The sequence below is a fragment of the Contarinia nasturtii genome, unplaced genomic scaffold, assembly GCF_009176525.2.
Source record: "Contarinia nasturtii isolate CC-2019 unplaced genomic scaffold, AAFC_CNas_1.1 Cnas_scaffold_2678, whole genome shotgun sequence".
In the NCBI taxonomy this organism is placed as follows: Eukaryota; Metazoa; Arthropoda; class Insecta; order Diptera; family Cecidomyiidae; genus Contarinia; species Contarinia nasturtii.
Window position 1 is genome coordinate 1090547 of NW_022199997.1, and position 14788 is coordinate 1105334.

General features: G+C 31.6%; 1 protein-coding gene across 1 annotated transcript; it reads right to left on the reverse strand.

Annotated features, from left to right (window-relative positions):
- Positions 1-927: 927 nt before the first annotated feature.
- On the reverse strand, positions 928-13275 carry LOC116348711 (carboxypeptidase D). Its single transcript, XM_031779781.1, has 13 exons — positions 12899-13275; positions 12411-12561; positions 9707-9936; positions 9441-9605; positions 9042-9356; positions 8879-8970; positions 5676-5778; positions 4868-5608; positions 4361-4795; positions 4155-4284; positions 2959-4088; positions 2293-2567; positions 928-2203 (listed from the first exon to the last, which is right to left on the reverse strand). Exons 1-13 carry the CDS (start codon positions 13201-13203, stop codon positions 2070-2072), a joined length of 4206 nt encoding a protein of 1401 aa, XP_031635641.1. The 5' UTR covers positions 13204-13275; the 3' UTR covers positions 928-2069.
- Positions 13276-14788: the final 1513 nt, after the last annotated feature.

Below are 14788 nucleotides of genomic sequence, written 5' to 3' on the forward strand. Positions count from 1 at the left end.
TTTGTTGTATTTGCGTGTTCACTCAACATTTTACAGCTTGTGTGAATCTGTGTGTATTACACGAGATGATGATGTCTGTAGTACTAGATTTTATCACATTTTGACATATTTACACACAATACATGCGAAATAGGTAAACAGATGTGCCGGTTGGCTCAAAGACTGGTATTTAACCCATTCCAGTCTGTTCACTGAATTATATTTATAAAACAAATAAATGTACAAAACGAAATAAACGCATTTTTATTCAACACTTTTTTTTTGTTTGTTTTACATTTTAGCATTTAGAAATTCGAAGTTAAGTAAATTTTAAAATTATCCTACATAAAATATCATTAATTCAAAATATGTCGAATATAGTAGTAATTGGTTTGTGAATCAACTCATGTCATGCACCAGCTTGTGCTTATTTATGCATGATATTTGGTTATGTATGTTGTGTTTTCTACAGTCACAAAATCTTCTAATCCATTTCAAAATTCATTCGACAATCATTCCGAGAATTATTTTCTTAATAAGATATCACAATTGGCGTCTGTTATGTTGTTTTTTATTCTTTCTCTATTAACAAAATTTCGAGAACGTAATACAATATATAAAATAAAACAAGCATTTCATGTCAAGGAGGTAGAAAAAGGGGGAGAACAAATTAACAATTATAAATAAATAGAATTTGTTCAATTATTTAAAATAAAAACATGCTAGGATTGTATATTTGATACATTTAAATCAGAATGTTCATCGATTCTCATTGTGTTAATACATCGGACGGAAAGCGTACGACAAAATTCTTACTGAGATGCACCGATATGTTATTTATGACGCAATTTTTGTGTTTTTAAAATTTCAATCGGCCTGAGTGTTTTTAGTTTGTGTTTGTGAATGATTTCGTGCATTTTCCGTAAGCAATGAATAAGTTGACATGAATTTAAATTATCTTCACTCGGATTGTAAATGTTATTTGAGTTTTTTTTTTTTCAAATGGTGTTCTTGGTTTTTTTCGCCAATTCTCATTCTGATTTCGTTCGGTCTGAAATGTGTTCAATAAATTATTAAATGCAAACACGAAGAACAAACAAAAAACAGTATGTCTAGTGTTTGAGATATTCTAATTGTTGTATATAGATTTCGATGAGAAAAAAAATTTAACGAAAATCTATGTTTGTTCTTCGTATGTGTGTGTAGAGGTCTATCGTAAAATATTTGTGTTGTTTTTCTATTAAATTGTGGTAAGTGTTTGTGTTTAGAAGTATTTGTGTTTGTACTCTAGTTAATCAGTTTTCTTTAGAATTGGGATTGAGGAAGGAAGCTATTGAAATGTGAATGTCAATCACTATATCATTATTTTGTTTTTTTCTTTCTCTATTCATATAAGGCTATGCCATTCTTAATTTGTGAATTTTTCAGTTTTTACTCTATCTCGGATTTTCTGTACCTAAATATATATTTTCTAGATTAGCCACTAAATTCTTGTTGTCAAATCACAAAAAATATGGTTTTATGGTAAATTTTGGTTCATCATCTATGCTAGTCACATTTTTGGAAGGCCATTCAAATTCATTAAAATGTCACGATCTAGTAAAATATTTGCGGCAATGTTATACCGGCGGCAAGTGACATTTCTTTTTAAAACAATTTTACGGTGCCGCTTCTCTATGTTAAAGTTTCAAAACGTTTCTATTTTTCGAACAGAGATATACCACAAGCTCTGAATTTTTCGATATCAAATTATTTATTTATAGCTATCCTAGTAATTGTTATCAATGCATGTGTTGGAGATGATTTTCTAGTTTAAAAACAAAAATCAAATGAATATTTTCTGATTGTCTAGAATGTGGGCCTATGATTTCGTATGATAAATGCCAACTTCTAATAAGTACAACCTCATTAAAAAACAAACCAAAGCTAGGTGTGAGCTAACTTTGCTATTCTCCTGTATCAGATGACATGGGCTCGAGCTTAATTCTTTAAGAAAAAAGAATAAATTGAACGTTTGACCTTTGAAATATTCCAAGAGGTGTTTATATCGCAGTGAATATGTCAGTGGTCGAAAAAATTCATTTTCTCCTTTAATCATGATATTCACGTGTGTTTGGATTGCCAACCAAAACTATTTCCCCTGAACCATCGCTATCCAATTCATCTGTATCTATAATGGGCTCGCGAGGATCGTCGTAGTATGCTGAAAGATTGTTCGCATTTTCTGCAAAGAAACAAAAAAAAAAAACACCCATTATCAATGATTTGCGTTCAGTGTTTTTGTATGACATTCATCATTTTGTTGAAACATACTTTTCATTGATCCCGGAAATAGTTCTGTCTCATCATCATCGTCGTCAGCAAATAACTTGTCCTTTTCTCCTACATTTTGCGGCAACAAGTGGAAATTGTAATTATAGTTCTTATTCCTTCGCCGCGAACAGCATACGATCAACAAAGCGGTACATGCAACTATCAAAAGACCAACACCGCCAAACCCAAAAATGAAAGCCATGCGTGGCAATCCCCATACATTTTCGTCGACAGCTAAACGGAATACGATCGGTTCATTTAGACCCAATATTTTTCTGAAAATATCGAAAAATAAACATGAATTTTCTGGTTTAGAGCACACAAAAAAATGTGCGGCCAATTCAAATAAAGATACGGTTATAAAATACTGTGCGGTCAAATTTAAACTTAATGCGGTCATATTTACATCGTTCTTATAACACAGAAGTTAGAAATGACCGCATTTTATCGCATTCCAGAAAATTTTAGATACACGCATAAACTTGAAAATCAAATATTCAATTTACCACACACGAATATGAAATTTGACGATAAGGTTTTTTTTTTGTTTTCTAAAAAAAAAAGATCTAACTAAGATAAAAGATACACATCTAATCTTGAAAACAAGATAAGATAGTACCTTTACCAAACACCAAAATTATGGAAAAATTCTTTAAGATAACAAACCTTGTGGCACTTTCATGGCCATATGCCTTCACTTGAAGTGTAACTGTACCAAATTGGGTGACAGAGAAATGGAATTTGCCCATAGTATCAGTCGTATTGGTTATTTGACTTTTCATATCAAACAAAGTAACTACTGCTCCTTTAATTGGATGATTTCGTTCGTCCAATACAAGTCCCGACAATTTTCCGCCACTTATTGCTTTCAGTTCGGCTTTGCCAATATTTGGTCCGTTTTTCACTTGATCAATAACAATGAAACCAAAGTCATAGGTTTGGCCATTAATCACATTGAATGGGATCGTTTGAACCGTTTCCGACGTGTTAATTTTCAATTCGTATTGGCCAGCTGGTAAAACGAATCGAAAATGTGCCATATTCTTTGTAACTGATTTGGTGAGATCGTTGCCTGTAATTGTGACAATGGAATTTCTTAATGGAACACTTTGTGCATTTCGAATTGATCCCTTAACGCCGGTCTCCGTTAATTTTAAAAAGTTGAGCGCTTTGTGAATGGTTTGTCGCCAAATAGATGCAATCGCATTTTGTGGTGGCATCTTACAACAGCTCACTTGAAGCGAGTACAGTGGCAGTTTATAGGTGTTCATAAGAAATTGTGTTATTTTCTGTAATGTGCTTGTTTGATGAATCCGAAGTGGATTCAGTGCGCATTCGGTATGTGTCTCTCTTAATCGATATTCGCCAATTTTAGCAGCTGCTTTAGCAAATACCGAATTGAAATTATCTGTAAGTGGACTTTGAATATCAAAACCACCAGCAGAGAATGTTAATGCTAAATCAAAATGATTTAAATCCAACATATTTAAAAAGGTTGATTTCTTTTTGTCAGTCTCTGGGCTCAACAGCCGATCGGCAAACTCTTCTTTTGTAATGGGATCACATACACTTTGATTGCTTGAGAATTGACCGAGAATGAATTGGAAATCATCAGTAAACGGCATGAAATGCAGCACCGAATTCTTTAACAAACGGATTAATGGTGGTTCTTGCAGCGAATAACCGGCAACAACGTGTCGTGCCAAATTCACAACCATTTCACGGCCAAGTGGTGAAGTATCGAAAAATGAACCCAAAATTAAGATGTTCAATTTTGTTTCACCCGGCGAACCCATCTGGAAAATGGACAAATTTACGAGTGAAAATATCAAAATTTAACAAAGTAAAATTAGTAGCCTTACATCTGCTGTTACGGTTAAAGACGGAAAGTCAATCGATATCTCGTTTTCATTTGCTTCAAAGTTGGCAATTGTCCTGAACTTTCGCTCAATTTCAGCAAAGGTTTGCTTGATTTGATCATCGGTGTGATATCTAAAATGGAAATGTTATTAAATATAAGTGGAATGATATCAAGCATATATTCGATAGCATATTGCTTTCTATTTACCTTGTCTGTATGACATTGTCAAGAATTCGATAATCGTACGCAGACGACCAATGTTGAGGGTCGTCATGCATTAGACTGATATCGTATCTCAATATTTTATCCTGTTCAGTAATAGTAATTTCTTCGATGTGAGATTCAAAACCTTCCGCTTCGAATGTTATATTGTATCGTCCCGGTAGCAATAATCTCCAAAATTCTCCCGTCTTCCACGTATAAGTGACATGAGTGTTATTTTGAATTGTGATTGCGGCATTTTCAATTGGTTTTCCGATCGAACTTCGAACATATCCAAATACACCGCGATGAACTTCTTCGATATATTTGATCAATGCTTCGCGATTTTCATCCCAGTATTTTGGTAGATTTCTTTCCATCGGAAACTTGCTGCAGCCAACTTCCAGTGTAATTTCAAATACGCCAGCAAATACATAATTCCTACAAAAAAAAAGAAATTAAAATGAATTCCACAACGGTGGAATTAAAAAGTATGAAAGCAATCAGTCTTACCAGTCTTGCATTCCACCTGTCACGCTATACCATGCAGCGCCATTGGTGATACCATCATCAAATTTCTCATTATACATAATTTGACACTCTTTACCTCCGCTGTTCATTGTTTTATGGGCGTTTGCATAAACTTTGGCCAAATGTTGGAACATCTTATTGTCTGGCGAGAAATTCGGTACCGTTCTTGATTTACCACTTCTTCCAAAATCTCTCGGGCCATCATCATATGGATAGTTGGCAACCAAGCTACCGCCATGTAAATTCGCCGATAGAACAAATGGTAGGGAACGTGTCCAATTCATGACCGCTTCCGTTTCCGGTTGTGGGTTTCGATTTAGTTCATTTGTTCCATATTGATCGGGAAAATTTCGATTTAAATCGACATCGTTTGTATTTTTACGTCCAACTGCCGATATCAAATCGCCTTCAGTTGACAATTCGTATCCGTCGGGATTCATGCTTGGCAGTAAATGAATGCGCGTCGACTCAATCAGCTTTGTGATACGATCATCTAATTTGTAATTTTCACACAAATATTTGGCCAACAATAGCAATAGTTCGCGACCCACGACCTCATTACCATGCATATTTGCAACATATTTGAATTCTGGAATACCGAATCGATGTTCGCCCGGATATTTTCCTATTTCAAGAACATACAATTCACGACGCTGAACACTTTTACCGATGGAATAGAGCCGCGTTATATTCGGATATTTATTGGCCAAGTCATGCAAGACACTAAAAAAACACACACACAAAATTAAAATAAAATTAAGTAAAATATGGAGTTAATGCTGGTGCTTACCTTTTCATTTGTTCATAATTGTGATGCTTGAATTCGGTCGGTAAAATAAAACCATTTGGATCCGCTGGATTTGATCGTATTGTTTTTGGATGCAAATGTGGTCCTTGAGCGAATTTGGAAATGAAAACAAAAAAACAATTAAATACACATAAAGAACATTGAAAAAATAAACAAGAATTAAAATGCAATCTGTCAAAAAAATGGCAAAATTGATTTTTTATATCTCGCATAAAATTATTTACACAAATAATTACATTTGATTATTGATTCAAACAATCATTCAAAAAATGGATCAAATAGAAAATCCGAGAAAAAAAAACATTAAGATTATCCATTGCTTTATATAAAAATGACGAATTGAAAACCAACCAACAACAACAAAATATTGACCAATTCACACACATGTGAATTAGAGCATGCAAAATTACAACATCGAATTAACATTAATGAATTAACAAGTTCATATGACAGCTTATTTATTTAGTAGATTTGTGCGAAAACAGTTAGAAAGTTATGTTAGATTTAAGCGCAGCATGTTAATCATAGATATATGTACATAGAGAAATCTTACGATTGATTGAGACATAAGTTCTTCTTTGTCAGCCGAAATGGATAGAAACAAACAGTTACAATAAAACAAATGTGAGTGGTTTTTCGGATGTCTATTTATTGTTCTGATAAAATTTAATGTGATTGGTTGTTTGTTTTCAGTAATATTGTACCATTTTATGGATTCAATTTCATATAAGAGCCAATTTTTAAAGACAAAAACAAATGGTCAAATTTTGTTTGAGGAAATGTCGAAACATCGATTTTCTATATTTGACGAAGAGAAATTCGCCCGTATGCCAAATGCGAATGATGCGTTTCACATTAAATGTGATTGATTTGATCTAAGATCTGTCATTATATGATAAAATGTTTCTTCTTCAACTAGAAATTCGATATTTCGATAAAATTCCCATTCTGTTTAATCGTGTACATTTTTAGTCGAAAAAATTAGGGTTAATTTCAAATTTTTCAACTGAATTGCTCAATAATTGATATAATTGCTATGATTAGTTTTTTATTGTTTTTTTTTTTTTTTTTTGTGTAAACTGATTTATAATTTGAATTTGGCATGTGAATATTTTGCAATTTACAATATAAAGTGACAATAAAAATGGGAATTAAAAATAATTCAAAAAATCATTCTAATTAGCAATTATAATTGCTTAAATCAAATTTAAAATCACCTTGATTTTCTTAAAATCATACACAAATTCATATTAAATCTTCAGATTTTGATGACTGTATAAAATAGCTAGATCAGTTATATATTTATAAATTTTTATTCATTTAGTTTTCAGCATTATAGCGAGAATTATTATTGACATTTTTTTTTAAATTTATATTTCATTTTTGAATTCAGTGTTTTTGAGATAGAAATGCTTGTCAGTTATCATGAAATGTTAATTTTTTATTTGATCCATTTTTCTTTGTTCTGTCAAAAATCAGGTAAGCATGTTTTTTGATCGTTTTAAATTTGTTAATTTTCATATTTGCCAATTGCCATTTTATCATTCGTTTTATATTTACAATTATATTTTCCTTAAATAGTCAAATTTAATACAAAACAGATGTGTCTATTTTTAATGTTTAAGTCAGAGTAGGTTTGTAATAAAAAATAAAATTGTGCAATTGTAAGCAATGGTAACATTTTTCTTAAAGTAACATTTTGGAATGTCTTGTCAAAATAAGCATTTTGTTCTAATAAAAATGTTTCATCGGTTAAAGTAATTAGGCAAAATAGAGGCTTAGTATTTATGTAAAAATTCCACCAAAAAAATGTTAACGTGCAATCATTTAATCCCCAGAATCTATAATTATATATTACTTTACTTCTAAGGTTTGATCAATGTTTTGTGAATGAAATTTTGAACTGTCTACCTACTAAGCCTCAAGCATTTTCCAAATTAATAAAGCATTTTTCTTGTAAATAAAATTGAAATTAAAAACAAAAATAGCAAAAGTAAAAACAAAGAAATTTCCCAAAATAAATGACTATAAAAATAAAGCAGTCTATACTAAAATATACAATCAAAAGATTTAAATGCAACAAATAAACAGAGTGGAATATTTATCATCACAATGAGAAAGTTAATTGGTGAACTACGTGTCGCTGAACTACCTTGATGTGTCGCTGCAAAGAGTTGACAATGTGATTGGAAAGAAAGAAATTTTGTTAGAAATTTTCTTCTTGGAAGTTTTGTTTTTTAAGTAGTGAATTTGATGTCATTGAAATATTTCAAAACGATTTTATTGAGCCGTTAATTTAGCACATAAATGAATGGTCTTTGCACAAAGTACAAAAATATATGATTCCACTTGGAATCGATGTGTTTACAATACACATGTGTTCAATGTGAGAAAAACAACTGGTGAGTAATCACTCAACAGTTACAACGTCGTCACTCTTTAAACAGTTGAGAATTTTTTTCATTAACTGAATCGGTAACTTGGATGAACGAAGTAATTACTGACCATGTGAAATGATGGATGTTTCGAGAGTTAATGTAACTTTTCGGAGCGAATATTCTTTTACATTATCTCAAGCATATTAAGTGAAATTGTCATGGAGGTACATAAATAGATGGAAAAAATGGTAGCGTATAATTTCAAGCAATCTCAAAAATTTCATTAGAAAATTAGTTACAAACTAGAACATTTTCTCATGATATCAAACATGTTGAATCCATTATTTTTGTTCGTGGGTCATGTTCTTGTTTCGATGACAGTCTTTTAATCTGCTTCCAGTCTTCATTCAACACCCATTGAAAATGTTAGTTAAAACCACTTGTTAGACAATGTGACCAAAACACAAAATGAAATTATAAACAAAAACCAAAAGCAAACAAATTGAAAAAAAAATATATACAAAAATTGAAAAATAAACATTTTAAATGAAAATAAAAAAAAACCATTCGATTTTTACTATTTTGTTCTTGTGCTTCATGAAATTTGGATTGTTTTTGTGGTTCAAAATGTTAGTAAATTTGATTTGATGATAGTTTTGTTTTTTTGAATGATTATTATTATTATTTTTTAATTTGGTGCCAATTTCAAAACTCAAAAATAAGATATAATGTCATTTCAGTACATCAGCAACAAATATTAGTGAGTACTCTTGCCAAAAAAATAGTTGTGTTTTCGTTAATAAATACCTTCGATAGCTGGTGCGGGTGTCATGCTAAAATTGAGAATAGTTGGTTGATTACCATCGACGACCACTTGTTTTATTGCGCTTGGTTCGTAACTGAAAAGCAAAAAATTAGGCGAAATCAATATTAGTAACTGTCCATTGACTTTTTTGTTTCTCAAACTTACCCAAAGCCAATAACTTGCACATTATATGTTCCTGGCAAAAGTAAACGCCAATATTCGCCACGATTTGTTGTGCGCACTGGCTTCGATTGCAATTTCTCAACAAACACTTCCATATCAGCCAATGGATATCCGTTATTATCAGTAATGATGCCTTTGATGCCTTGATGTGTCTGTTTGATGTATTCGATAAGACTTCGTTTATTCTTTGCCCATTCGCTCGGCAATTCAGATGCATTTGGGAATTTGCAGCATGACAACTCCAACGTGAGATCAAAACAATTCGAACGAACATAGTTAAAATCTTGCATTCCGCCGCTAAAAAAATCATATAAAAATATATATTTATGTTTATTACTATGATTGGCATCTACTTTCAAAATTTTATATCATCGTATTTACCTGAGCTCATACCAGTGAGCACCATTTGTAATACCATCCGGGAATACTTCATCACAATTGTGTCCAGTTCGCATGGTTGGATGATTTTTTGAATAAACCAATGCTAAATGACGGAACATTGCGTCATCGGGTGTTGGACTGTCATTACAACATTCATTATGATTTCTGTTGGCAACGAGACAATAATAAAGATAATTTTCAATTCAACTATGGATAATATGGAGTAAATAAAAATGATGGTAGTTAAAATAATAATAATAAATTACATTGTATTGTCGTATGGATAACTGGCTACAACAGCTCCTCCATGCAGATTGGCCGACAACACAAAAGGATTTGAATTGATAAACTTCATCATAGCAACGGTTTCTGGTTGAGAGTGCTTGAGACGTTGATAGAATGTAGACTCAAAACGATCTGGAAAATCACGATTTAAATCCACATTCGCAGCATTACCACGACCAATGTAACGGTCACGCGATTCACATAATCCTTCCTAGAAATTTAAAAGCAGAGAAACCATTGAGACATCCATCTAAAATACATCTTTTTTAAGTTATCTGTTTGTTCTCTTCAAGAGAAAAATTCGAAACGGATAAGTCCGCTGTTTCGAAGATTTGTTGCTATACTGTGCTGTGTGGGCTTATAAGTATGCAATTCATTGAGTATTAATTTAAATTTATACTAAGAATTTGCAATTAATTACAGTATTTTTCCCAGATGAGAATTCTTTGCAAAAATAAACCAAATTAATCATTCGGACTCAAATTCAACGAAAATGAAAAGTCGTGATTATTTATCAGTATTTTTTACATTATACAGAATACAAATAATCTGAGTTGAAACAAAGCAAATTTCTTCACTTTATCACTTGATTAACCAACATTCTCCTTTTTGATTTTTTTATCATTTAAAAAAATATTTACGATTCATAAAATTAGTCTTCACTTCAAACTACAAAAATCATTCCATAAGTAAGTTGTAAAGTGTTTTTATCGCCTTGTCGCAGTCGCGTTATCAAAATGTCTATTTATTATTTTATTCGTCAAGCAAACCTTGTACGTAAACTGAATACGAATTTGCTAAATCACTGAGCATCACTTATGATATTTAAAACGTACAAAGATTGAGTTGGTCATTTTTTTGGGTTGACGCACCCAGTTCCACATATATAATATGACGTTCTGCCGTAAATAGTCTACATTTAAATAATAAATGAAAAACATAGTTTTGAGCTAAGACCGTTTATTATCATTTATTATTCAATATGACGACCGTTCCAATCAACTTTACATTTAAATTGAAAGCTGCATTCATTTAGTGGATATTTGGGTGTAAAATCTTTTTTTCCTTCCAAAAAAAAATGGAGAATAAAAGTTGAGTTGAACCATGTTGTAGTTCAATTTGATTTAATTGCATACTATTGAAATGAAGCTGGCACCACACAACCGAAAAGTTTTGCGTTTTGTAAGTGTGGTTTTATCTGTTTGCAGAATATTTGTGTGCATTGAATTGGAATTCATTGTAAGTAGTCAGAAAGTGTGAAGTTGTTCAATTGAAGCAAATGACACATTCGATGACACATAGATAAGGCTTTTGTTTACATTTGACTCATATTGGCCAGCTTGATGGCATTGAATAATGGAACTGATGCTTCAATAACATTCTGCAAGCTAATAAATTCAATATTTTGTAAAAATGTCAACATTATTTCCTTTGCACGTCATTGGCAATAGGTTGTTCAAAGTTTTAAATGGCATCAGAGTTACATATGAATACCAACTGTCAGCTGTTTAAATAAAAAAATAAATATTGAAGGCATTTTCTATTGCCATTTCATGTTCGTTCACTTCTGTTGTGAATATCAATTGAATAAAGTGTATCAAGACAACAAAAAAAGTTTCAGTGAAAATGACATCTTCTGATGCTCTGCATCATAATAAAAAAAGAACAAGAGAGATAATTTTCATATTTTATTCCATTTAATCAATAGTTGATTTTTTTTTTGCATCAATTGACTGTCAACACTCCGCTCCATACGTAAAAAAACTGAATCTCAATTTGAACTAGTTCAAATCGACAACAAATTGCACATAGGCATAGGTTAACATCAAATTGGAAAGTAGACAACGTGTAAAATAGTTCTTTTTTACTTTGATGCGTGTTACAAAATTACCCACACGCACTCATTAGCTCACGTAAAATTGTTTCATATATGTGAACTAGTGTGTGTTGGCAAAATTGCGTTTCAGTTTGATAATATAACATATGCAAACACAAACAAGAAAAATAAAACAAATGTAGCGGTATTGTTATTGTTACAATATGTTGAACATTTCTTTTCTCGGACATTTCAAGTTGAACACATAAAAGAGAAGCCAACAAAGCAATGTTTTAATCATATTTGATCTGAATGAATAGATTTCGGCCAGCGAATTGTACAAATGATGCGTACAAAATTATTGAAGTGTGAAATGACATTAAATCATGGGAAAATGTTTTATTTGTATAAGCGATGAGATTGTTTGCATTTAATTAACTTGTTTTGATATATTGTTAAAACGAATGTTCACTTTGATTAACTGCGGGCGATAAAAAAATGTGTGTTCAAGGACTTTTCATGAACGAATGCATATCGAACCGTGCTGCGTTATTATCGAAAGAAGGGGAAATTAATGAGAAAAAAATTATCACACAGTATCGTATCTCAATGATAACATATTGTGAATATTTCACCACTAAAAGAACAATTTAGCTGGTAAGTGCTATAAATGTGTTCGTGTAATTTATATTCAATAATTTTGTCTATCTCAACACAACGATTTCGTCTATATTGGTAACGGTGCACATACATACATATTTAAACCCGTTTGGTTAGCAAGTAAATTCCACGAATTGAGTAGTTCACATCGCCCAAACTTCACTGAATTTACGTGGGTACATACAAAATAGATTTGAAATAATACGAACCTTTGAACGATTAAAACCATCTGGATTCATGGATGGCATCAAAAATATATCGGTGCTGTCCACTAAATGCGTAATTTCCGGCAAATTATTATAATTATCAAGCAAATATTGTGCCAAATAGATGAGCATTTGACGACCAATCGTTTCGTCACTACAAATACACAAAAATTCATTTGTATTAGAATATTAGCATTCAACATTGATAACATAATTAACTTTGAACAATTTCATCGAAAAATTATTTTGACTCAAGTTCAAAACATTCACTATCGTTCAATGGAAAAACCACTTATTTCATTAAATCTGATTTTGATAAAAAAAAAAAACTAACTTTATGAAATAAACATGAATCATCCGATTTTTTCAATTCTTTCATTAGTTAAGATGTATGTAAGCAAGTGGCTTTCCCCTCGAAAACGGTACAAAATAAACGTTTTGTTTTCGTCATTTTTTCTGAAGAAAAAGAAACATAATTTGCAAGTCGTTACCCATGCATGTTGGCCACATATTTAAATTGAGGCTTCAATAAATCGCGATGTCCAGCATTGCTGCTGATTTCAAGAACAGTTAAATCCCGTCCTTCAACCGATGCACCTAACGAATGTACTTTTGCCAAAGTTGGATACTTTTTCGCCAAATGCGCGCAAAAGTCTAGCAATTGTTCTTCCGTATGGTAGAACGGTTCACCGTTGAGAAAATCTTGTTTTTCGGGTGTTGTAAATGACACCACCAAATGACACGACAACAGCACAGCCAGACCAATCAGAAATAAATTGAAAGCATTTAACCCCATGTTGATGAAACACAAAATAACCAAAGCATATACACAATGAAATCAAAATAAAATCGGTACAAATTGTTTGTTTGTTTGGTTTTTTTTTGTCTTTTGTGGAACTACAAAAATGTTCACAGAAAAAAAAACCGATGAAAAAAAAACTAATAATTTTACTATTGCACGAGAGAAAAAAATTGATTAAATTGCGCCGCGTATATGTAAAATTTTAACCACTTAGAGCACAAACTGGGGCAGCTAATTTGATAACAGTTTCACTTTTGCGTCTAACTATTTGACGAATCGATGGACAATGTTTCAATGAGAAATTGTGCTTTTCTTCTGCCAGAATGTGTTTAATTTATTTGAGGCTGCACAAAACTGTTCTCGCGCGATGTAATTGTACGAATGGTTGTTGTTTGAAACGATAAACCAAATAAAACAGATTCTTTTTTTCAATTAAATTCACTCTTCGACGGTAATTTTTCCTCAATTGTTTGAAGAGAAAAAAAGACGACGTGACGTCTCTTATGAGCTCTCCTTTCCAATTGCTTTTACTATTTGACAAACATGAACATCAATACCACTCTGGTCTATATTAGAATATAAATTTAGAAAGCAACGACGTATATACGTTCAAAGGTGTATGTGTGTGCGATGGTGCTAGTGCCAAGCATGATTTAAATCACTACAACATGTGTACACTGTGACGTCAATGTCAAATATCATGCAATACCAACAACAATGGTAAAACCTGGAGTTTCTTTGATGATGGTCTTTCATAACATATGCACAATTTTTTTAAAATAAAAAGTCGAAAGTTTCTTAATGTTGGGTAATAGTTTGTTTATAATCAGAATTCTCTTTGTTTATGTCATTGTTGAAGTCAAACAAAGATAACTTTTTTCGTTTTTAAAAGAAATAAAAACAGGTTTTTGTTATCGTTATGTACTATGTGGCGACATCTATCTGTGACATTTATCAATTTGCAATATATACCGCGATGTTCAAAGCATCATTATTAACGATAAAAGTATCGTTTGCTTTCTTAAAACTTTGCTTTATTTTAAAATAAAATGCTCATTCATCGTGTGATATACGCGCATAAATGGGAGGTTTTTATTGAGTTTTTTTATAAATACAATCAAATAAAATGTGCTGAACAATATATTATTTCACAATAAAAAAGTAAAATTTGTATTTCGTTTACATTTCTTAACTAAAAAAAAGATGTCATCAAAACAAAGAAAAAAATATCTGTCATTTTCAAAAAAAACCCACAATCTTTAAAATCACATTAAATAAAATAATTAAGCTGCGAACGTTTTTAGACCTTTCAATAATCGTGTTTGCCAAGCAATTTGTAGTCACTTCTTCCCATTCTATTTAAATTATACTGGTTGATGTGATGTATATTTTGTAAAAAAAAATCCCAAAACCAATTGTAAAATAAGTATATGTTTAGAGCCGTTTCTATATGCATGCAAGCACCTATAAAATCTACCAATTCTCTCAGTTCTCTCTAAAAAAATTGACCGAACCTTCGACACTCAACATCCTATCGATTTATACAGCATACATAATTGGCGTTAAATGTAAAACATCA

Excerpts from the sequence above, each read along its gene's own strand:
- LOC116348711 (XM_031779781.1), bottom strand. The coding sequence starts at position 13,203 with ATGGGGTTAAATGCTTTCAATTTATTTCTGATTGGTCTGGCTGTGCTG. Across the intron at positions 4,796-4,867 it reads ACAGGTGGAATGCAAGACTG|GAATTATGTATTTGCTGGCG; the intron begins GTAAGACTGATT and ends TTTTTTTTGTAG. Across the intron at positions 2,568-2,958 it reads GGCCATGAAAGTGCCACAAG|AAAAATATTGGGTCTAAATG; the intron begins GTTTGTTATCTT and ends CGATATTTTCAG.